General features: G+C 46.0%; 2 protein-coding genes across 4 annotated transcripts in view; one reads left to right on the top strand and one right to left on the bottom strand.

Moving 5' to 3' along the window:
• The window catches only part of LOC104712945, a 2,227-nt gene extending 173 nt beyond the window's left edge, over window positions 1-2,054 (top strand). Inside the window, exons 2-10 of one of the 3 annotated variants that reach the window (XM_019229735.1) lie at window positions 11-71; window positions 208-256; window positions 405-484; window positions 611-628; window positions 729-833; window positions 953-1,143; window positions 1,231-1,431; window positions 1,519-1,617; window positions 1,744-2,054. In XM_019229735.1, coding sequence (XP_019085280.1) covers window positions 33-71; window positions 208-256; window positions 405-484; window positions 611-628; window positions 729-833; window positions 953-1,143; window positions 1,231-1,431; window positions 1,519-1,617; window positions 1,744-1,771 — 810 coding nt within the window. In that variant the 5' untranslated portion in view covers window positions 11-32 and the 3' untranslated portion in view covers window positions 1,772-2,054. Of the gene's footprint in view, window positions 1-6; window positions 72-207; window positions 257-404; window positions 485-610; window positions 629-728; window positions 834-952; window positions 1,144-1,230; window positions 1,432-1,518; window positions 1,618-1,743 lie in introns of those variants that run through there. The other 2 variants (XM_010429949.1, XM_019229736.1) reach the window with 2 other exon arrangements.
• LOC104715832 overlaps window positions 9,020-9,253 on the bottom strand; it is a 3,371-nt gene continuing 3,137 nt past the window's right edge. Inside the window, exon 5 of the mRNA XM_010433205.1 lies at window positions 9,020-9,095. Coding sequence (XP_010431507.1) covers window positions 9,020-9,095 — 76 coding nt within the window. The remainder of the gene's footprint in view (window positions 9,096-9,253) is intronic.

Raw genomic sequence — 9,253 nt, forward strand, 5'->3', positions numbered from 1 at the left:
GGCTGTGTTCCTCTCTTCTACTCAACTTCACCATGGACAAGGGGCTCAAGAAATGCTCGACATCCACCGATGTATAATTTTCATTCTTTCTTATGGCTTTCTTCTCTGTTCATATTTTTACCCTATTTATGTTTTGTTCACAATTCGACTGGTCTTCTTTGTTCATCTTCTTACTCTATTTATGTTGTTGTTTCGTAATTTTTTTAGGTTGTATCAGTTCATCATGTGCATAAGGTCACGAATCCTTATCAAAAAGGTAAGAAATTTGATTATTTTTTTTTCCTGATAAAGGGTTAAAATATGCACGTATTGATCTGTCAGTTTCTTCTTAATTTATTGATTATTATTACTATTGTGATGACGATATCTAAATCTGATTTTTGTTATGTTGATTGTAACGCTAGCCAACAAGAGAGAGTTGGATAATTTGGAAATCAAAGAAAAACGAAAGAAGCAGAAGAAACACAATGAGATATCTGAGGAGGTTCCTATTCTGATACTACTATATATATATGCTTAATTATAAATGCTGTGTGATAGTAGTTTTTTTTTTTTTATCCTTACAAACTTAAATCGTTTTACAATTGGATACTTTTTTTGGAGGATGCAGATGGAGAAATCTGAAAAGGTCAGTCAGATTCTACACTAATATTGTTTTCCTTCACTTTTCTCAACTTTCACTTGAGAACTACAACTTATGTTTTTTTTTGTGTCGTTTTCTTATTCAGCAGGAAATTGAAAAATTGAGGAAATCTTTGAAAGAGATGACTGAAACAATTAAAGAACTACGGCTGATTATTCAAACAAGTGCCAAACGATCTACACCATTCAGAGTATATGTTTTTTTTTTCTTTTTTTTTTTTATTATGAATCATGATCATCATCATATGTTCTTTCTTTTGTTACATAAGTTGGTTACAAAGAAGTCTTATTTATATATTTTCGATGTCAGAACCGTGATGTGTGCAATTTCGGAGATAAAGATCATGAGGGAAACAATAATCGGACCCTTTTTTGTCGAGGATTTGATATTTCCGTTCCTAGGCATGAAATCAAGAGAGCGTTGTGGAAACATTTCAGTTCATGTGGAAAGGTCAAAAGGGTTTATGTTCCCATAGAGTGTGCTACCGGTGTTGCCTTGGGGTTTGTGACTTGTCCCCTCCACTCTCAACTTACATGCAAACGCAAACAAAAAAAAAATTGACTTTATTTTTTCTTTTCTTTTTACAGATTTGCTCTCATTGATATGGCAAAACATTCTACTAGGGGCTTAAAACTCGACGGAAGTGTCTTGGGAGGACGGATCCTCTGTGTTAAGATAGGCACATCTACAATGGAATTATACAGCCTTGGGCGCCGCTTCAGAGGCTGTAAACGTTGCTGTCATCAAAGGCCATCATACGAAAGTATCGTAACCTACTATGATAAAAAGTACTGGCACAGAAACAAATTGATTGATTCTTGATTACAGAGATCAGTCTGTAATTTGCCACTAATTCGGGGCTCTTCATTATGTAGGCCGTGGTGGTTGGCGCCGCCTATTGTTGGCACTCGCTTAAGCAAAATTCGTCGTTTTACAGTTGTTATTGATAGGTTTCACAAGAGCCGCATCGATTGGTAGGCTTTACAGATTAGTATTGGTCTTTTTACCATTGCTGCTAGCTACTTGTTTCTCGACCAGCTAGCTATATCAAAACTATTTGCGAGAAATTTTTTTCAAGTGTTATTGGTGTTATCTTGCAGGCAATCAAGGCTGTACAAGTGGTGGTAATTGTTGCTGCGATGTCTGTGAAAGTTGCATCTCTACACAATTCTTATCATGGTACCAAAAGAATTCTGGGCGTAGGTAGCAGCAAGTTTTATATATATATATATATATATATTAGATATTTTGGAAGACACTGTCAAAACGAGCTTCATGTTTTATTTTATTTTTGGTTTGACGTTAGCTCCTTCTAAATTTTATTTCGTCATTTTTTTTTTTGGTTTAGCTCTTGTTGTATGAATGATATTTCGGTAATGCTAGTAGACATAGCGGAGACTTGAAAATCCTACGGTAATGCTAGTAGACATATAGCTTAATTACAGGGGACTCGAAATCGCGGGGGACTTGTGTCATATAATAATGATCCTTCTAAGTACTAATGGTGGATATAACTTAATTTATAGTAATGGTATTATGCGTATGAAGTTTGTCATTATATTAAATAACTAGAAAAGACTATATTTGGATTTTCGAGCTCAAAACGAGCTTCATGTTTCGCTTCTTTTTTTGGTTTAGCTGTTGTATAAGTGATATTTGTAGCAGAGGACTCGCATAGTTTTCTGTGATGTTCTTAATCTTTTATAGCATACATTTAATTTTATAGCATAAACTGTAAACAAACAAACCTAAATGGCTAACAAGATTTGATTAAGCGAAGAATCATCAGCATTGCATCTCTTTGACTTCTTCTCAAGAACATATAGCACGACTCGACGGCTGCGATAATCCAGATGCCATTGTTTTTGTTCGACACGTCCAATCGCGAAATCTTTCAGTGTGGATTCTAAGAAAAATATTCAAGAACAGCATCTGTCAACTAGGAGTAAGCAAACTTAGACATTGTACCTGTTAGGGGTGGATCCAACCCCAACAAAAGGGCCCGGCCCAGGAAAAAGCCCAAAATATCCCTTTCAAGAGAAGAGGGTATTATGGTATTTTTCCTAGACGAACCGACACGATTCCCTATAAATACGGACGTACGGCCTGAAGAAAAGGGGATCGTGAAAAAGGCAACTGAATTCGTACAGCAAAAACCAGAGCTCAGCTCGTTCAAGAAAAAGTCAACGTTTGCAAGCCTATAGCTCGGAGAGTCGACGAGCTATCAGCCCGTCGCTTACTTTGTCTGTAACTCGTTTACATTGTGTTGTAACCCGTCCTTTAGTGCCTCGGCACCGATATAATAAAGAGAACTTCGACCCTCCCTTGACCGAACTAAATATTCTAATTGTGACCAAAAGGGACATCAACAATTTGGCGCGCCAGGTAGGGGGACGACAAGTCAAAGTTTTCTGAAAAATTGAAGAACGGACCTACACCAACTAAACGAGATGACGATAGTTGACAAGGAAAGAAGCAAAGACGCAAGCTCGTCGGGGGGAACAGTCACCCCGGCGACGGATCAAGCAGAGCAGATAGTCCTTCCCACGCCAGACGCTCCAAGGAAAGTTGTGACGGTAGAAAGCCCAGAAACGTTCGTCATAGCTACAAATTTGACGACCCCAGCGACCGCAGAGGCACCACAGGCGCCGACACAACTCTCTCTGCTCAATAACCAGCCCGTCTCTAGCATAGACGAGCTTTTTCGAGGAATCTTAACGCGCCTCGACCAGCAAGAAGAGCGAACAAACAACCGTTTGGATGCGCTCACTGCGGCGCAGCTCAATTCGCAAGACGAAATCAATCATCTCCACAACGTTCGGCTCACCCCAAGGAACTTCACCTCAGCAGGGACAACGCCAGGGCCGTATGTACAGACCGGCGCATTAGAGCGCAATCCCGTCCAGCGCCTTGCCGAGCAGGGTACCGAAGTGGCAGATCGAACGAAGGATGCCGAGCTAATAGCAATGAAACAACAAATGAAAGAAATGGCCGCGATGATCCAGAAAGCGACGGATAAGGCACCCGAAGTCGGACTCATGCTCGAGGCAACACAGCGAACTCCATTCTCCCAACGACTCGCTACAACAGCGGTCAAACGAGCGGTCAAGCCAAGGTTGGGCCATTACGATGGAACGGTCGACCCACGAGACTTCTTGCTCACCTTCGGCGTGGCCCTCGGCCCATTGCAGTTCAGCCCGGCAGAATACGACGCAGGAGCTTGTCAAGTTTTCGCCGAACATTTGACGGGAACCGCCTTGAGTTGGTTCTCGAGGCTACCACCAGGATCAATCGACAGCATCAGGGAGCTGATAACTGAGTTTCTGAAGCAGTTCTCTGTTTTAATTGAGGACAAGAATTCCCACGCCGACTTATATGCCTTAACTCAGCACAAGGGGGAATCGCTTCGGTCCTTTATTGGACGATTCAAGGAGATTTATGTCAACATCTCAATCCCCGATGCGGCCGCAATCGTTGCGCTCCGAAACGCACTATGGTATGAATCTCGATTCAAGGAGGAATTATCTTTGACACATGTCGAGACCGTGGCCGAGGCATTACTCCGAGCTGCAAAGCACATTGGGCTCGAAGAAGAGAAAGCTATCAACGCCAAGAAGTATTCCTCGGAGGCAAGTGCAATAACCAGACAGCCTATAGCCGCAGCTCCAAAAGTCGATTATGTCGAGCCACGGCAGCACTTCACCAAGAACCAAGATCGAACTCGCCGAACCTTTGCGATCGGCGAAAATAAGTATATCCGGAAAGAAGGAGCTGAAAATAGCGCGACCTCGTATTGCGACTACCATCAGAGTAATACCCACTCGACAGACGAATGTCATTACCTCCAGAGGATTCTGATGGAACGATACAAGAAAGGCGCAATAGTCGTCGAGCCGGACAGAAGCAAGACAGTCCGACCTGGACGACATGATGCCAAGCGCGCTGAAAATATCGCTCGAAAGTTCGTCAAAGATTCAAAGATATTAGCCGACCAGAGTGAAGACGAGATGGAAATTCCAAACCTACTAGCTGAACGACGAGAGGACAGCGGTCACGAAAAACGACCGCATACAGACCGCAAGCCTGATCAACGTCCCCCGACTATAAGACGAATCAACATGATAATGGGTGGACTAGCCGGATGCAACGATTCGGTCAGAGCAATCAGAGATTATACTAAGAAAGCCGAAATGACGAAGTCTTGGCCGTCGCGGTTCGAGGCTGAAAGTATGCCAATCACCTTTGACGGAAAAGACCTGGAAGGTTTGGATTTACCGCACAACGACCCGTTGGTCGTCGAGCTCTTGATCGGTGAAAGCGAGGTGACGAGAATATTGATCGACACTGGAAGCTCGGTCAACGTCATCTTCAGAGACGTCTTGGCGAAAATGGAAATCGGCGAGCGGGACATTATGCCAGAGTGTCACTCTTTGACGGGTTTCGACGGGGATCACCTTATGTCCGTCGGCACAATTACTTTGCCGATCTTCGTTGCGGGGATAGCCAGGTATTTCCGTTTTGCAGTCATCGACAAGCCGACAATCTACAACGTCATCCTCGGCACCCGGTGGATCCACAAGATGAAAGCCGTCCCATCAACGTATCATCAGTGCGTTAAATTCCCAACTTCAAAAGGGGTGTACACGTTGCGCGGCAACCAGCAAACCGCACGAGCCTGTTTTCTGATCGAGCATAAGCTTCGCACCGGAAAGAAATTATAGCAATCAAAGCAGCGAGTCGGCGACAACAGTACGTCGCCGACAGACGGAAAGCCGACTGCTGTCCAACAAGGCGTTGCCGCGGTCGAGGAGGTGAGCTTAGACGAGAACGACAAGAAACGATGCGTGAATATCGGCACAGAAATAACGTCCGCCATGCGAGACGAGTTAATACTTTTCCTCAAAACCAACATCTCAACGTTCGCATGGAGCGTGACTGACATGAAAGGAATCGACCCAAACGTCACGACCCACGAGCTCAATGCCGACCCAACGCATAAGCCGGTCAAACAGAAACGGCGCAAGTTAGGCCCTGAACGGTCGCAAGCAGTAAACGATGAAGTCGACAAACTCCTCGGTGCCGGGTCAATCGTGGAAGTAAAATATCCAGAGTGGCTAGCCAATCCGGTAGTCGTCAAAAAGAAGAATGGAAAGTGGCGAGTTTGCGTTGATTTTACCGATCTTAACAAGGCCTGCCCAAAGGATAGTTTCCCATTGCCAAGAATCGATCAGCTCGTCGAAGCAACTGCGGGCAACGAGCTGTTAACCTTTATGGACGCATTCTCCGGTTACAACCAGATTCTGATGCACAAGGACGACCAGGAAAAAACATCATTCATCACGGATAGAGGGACATACTGCTACAAGGTCATGCCTTTTGGTCTGAAAAACGCGGGAGCGACGTATCAACGGCTAGTCAACAAGATGTTTGCCGAGCAGCTCGGCCGGACTATGGAGGTCTATATTGACGATATGCTCGTCAAATCACAGCACGCCAAGGATCATATTACTCACCTGCGACAATGCTTCGACACCCTCAACAAGTATGGGATGAAGCTAAACCCGGCCAAATGCACATTTGCAGTGAAATCCGGCGAATTCCTTGGGTACCTGGTAACCAGACGAGGCATCGAGGCGAACCCGAAGCAAATTAAGGCGATCATCGATCTACCACAACCAAAGAACGCCAGAGAAGTACAGCGATTAACTGGACGAATCGCTGCTCTAAACCGTTTTATATCCAGATCGACCGACAAGTGTCTACCATTTTACCAGCTTCTCAAAACAAAGGGCAAGTTCGAGTGGACCGACGCCTGTCACAGCGCGTTCAACGAGCTAAAAAATTATTTATCGACCCCACCAATCTTAGCAAAGCCGGAGCTCGGCGAAATCTTATTTCTCTATATCGCGGTCTCGGAGTCGGCCGTCAGTGGTGTACTCGTTAAAGACGACCGAGGAGAGCAACGACCCATCTTTTATATAAGCAAATCACTTGACGACGCGGAAACTCGCTACCCAACAGTTGAAAAGGTCGCCCTGGCAGTAGTCACGTCGGCAAGAAAGCTCCGACCGTATTTCCAGTCACATACTGTCGCTGTCCTGTCCAACCAACCTTTACGATCTATATTGCACAGCCCGAACCAATCGGGTCGACTAACGAAGTGGGCGATTGAACTTAGTGAGTACGACATCGAGTATCGAACTCGGCCGGCTGCAAAGTCCCAAGTACTCGCCGATTTCTTGATTGAGCTGCCGTTTGGGGAGGCCGAACCAACACCTGTCGACCCGTCAGATGACCGATGGACCTTGCATGTGGACGGAGCGTCCTCTCATCTTGGATCGGGCATAGGGATTCGACTAACTTCGCCGACCGGAGAAATTTTGGAGCAGTCCTTCCGCCTTCGATTCCAAGCAACCAACAACGTCGCCGAGTACGAAGCACTCATCGCCGGTCTTAAGCTCGCTAACGGAATGCAGATTAAGCGGATACGGGCTTTTTGCGATTCCCAGCTTGTCGCCAACCAGTTCAGCGGCGAGTACGACACCAAGAGCGAACCTATGGCCGCCTACCTTAGTGTCGTTAAGATTTTGTCAAAGCGCTTTGACGAATTCGAACTCGTCAAAATTCCCAGAGGAGACAATGCTCCGGCCGACGCTTTGGCAGCACTCGCCTCAACATCGGATCCCGATCTTCGGCGAATCATCCCGGTAGAAAGCATAGATACGCCGAGCATAAGTGAAAATTACGCCGAGACGTGCCTCGCACTCCACCAACCCAATGAAATAAGGACGACTTATCGAACGATGAGGTCAGGCCGAGGGTGCGAACCCGCATCTGGCAGCGACGCGACGGATTGGCGGGTCGAAATCCGAGCATACCTAGCCGACGGTGACGTGCCAACAGATAAATGGGCTAGACGAAGATTAAAAGCCAAGGCCGCCCACTACACTTTGATGAAAGACCATTTGCTCCGGTGGACGGCGGCAGGAGCCTTGTTGCTTTGCATACACGGCGACGACACCGAGCGTGTCATGATGGAAATGCACGAGGGAGCTGGAGGAAATCACTCAGGTGGCCGAGCCCTAGCACTACGAATCAGGAAGCATGGCCATTACTGGCCTACGATGATATCTGATTGTGAAAAGTTCGTCGCCAAGTGTGAAAAATGCCAGCGACACGCCCCCATTATTCATCAGCCGACCGAACTGCTACGAGCTGGAGTAGCCCCTTACCCTTTCATGCGCTGGGCAATGGACATCATCGGCCCATTACCAACTTCCAGACAAAAGCGATATATACTCGTCCTAACCGATTATTTCACTAAATGGGTCGAGGCCGAATCCTACGCAAATATCAAAGCAAGGGACGTCCAACTCTTCGTCTGGAAGTACGTAATCTGTCGCCACGGCCTCCCATACGAGATAATCACCGACAACGGCTCACAGTTCATCTCCCTGCAGTTCGAAAATTTTTGTGCAAGATGGCGAATCAAACTAAGCAAGTCGACGCCGAGGTATCCACAAGGGAACGGCCAGGCAGAAGCTACCAACAAAACCATACTCGATGGTCTTAAGAAAAGACTAGACGCCAAGAAGGGCGCTTGGGCCGACGAGCTTGATGGAGTACTTTGGTCCTACCGGACGACCCCAAGGACGTCCACTAACCAAACCCCATTCTCCCTAGCTTACGGAATGGAAGCAATGGCACCGGCAGAGGTCGGCAGTTCGAGCCTCCGGCGGACAATGCTCGTTCAGAACACCGCGCTCAACAGTCAGATGCTCTTGGATAGGCTAGACGAGTTGGAGGAAGAACGAGACAAAGCACTCCTACGAATCCAGAACTATCAACTCGCCGCAGCTAAGTACTATAACAAAAAGGTCCATAATCGGCATTTTGACGAAGGTGATCTCGTCCTTCGCAAGGTCTTTGAGAATACCGCCGAACCGGATGCCGGGAAAATGGGAGCTAATTGGGAAGGTCCATATATAGTGTCTAAGGTCGTCCATCCCGGCGTGTACGAACTCTTAACAATGGGCGGCAAACCAGTGCCGAGGTCTTGGAATTCAATGCATCTCAAGCGTTACTACTACTGAAAATCACCAAGCGAGCTCGGCTATGTGTAGCTCGTCCTTTCTATAAGTATGAATAAGCATGTAAATGTGAACTACGATCGGCTTGATCCCTCCTGATCGGGGGGTACGTAGGCAGTCCCATTCTACGGGACCCAGCCGCCAGTAATATAAAATTTCTTTTTCAAAAAATATATCTCGTCATTTGCGAATCATTTTAGTTATTACCCTGGCCCGGTAATGACCCGACGTTCCGACGTATTATTCTAAGCCGAGTCGCACTCGCACTAAATGGGTAAGCCGACTATTAACGGTCGCCCCCGGTTACTTTAAGCCGAGTCCTAGCTCGCACTAAAAGGGTAAGCCGACCATCACGAGTCGCACTGTTTTCAAAAAAAAAAATGAAAGAAGAATTCTCGAAAGTAACATGAAATTTTAACTTGTTTAAAAAAAGAGAGAGAGGCGAAACAGTCTGATGCGGGTGCCGACCCCATTACGACACAAACCAAAAAAAAAAAAAAAAAAAAAAAAAAAAAAAAAA

The sequence above is a fragment of the Camelina sativa genome, chromosome 9 (genome assembly GCF_000633955.1).
Source record: "Camelina sativa cultivar DH55 chromosome 9, Cs, whole genome shotgun sequence".
NCBI classification, from domain to species: domain Eukaryota; kingdom Viridiplantae; phylum Streptophyta; class Magnoliopsida; order Brassicales; family Brassicaceae; genus Camelina; species Camelina sativa.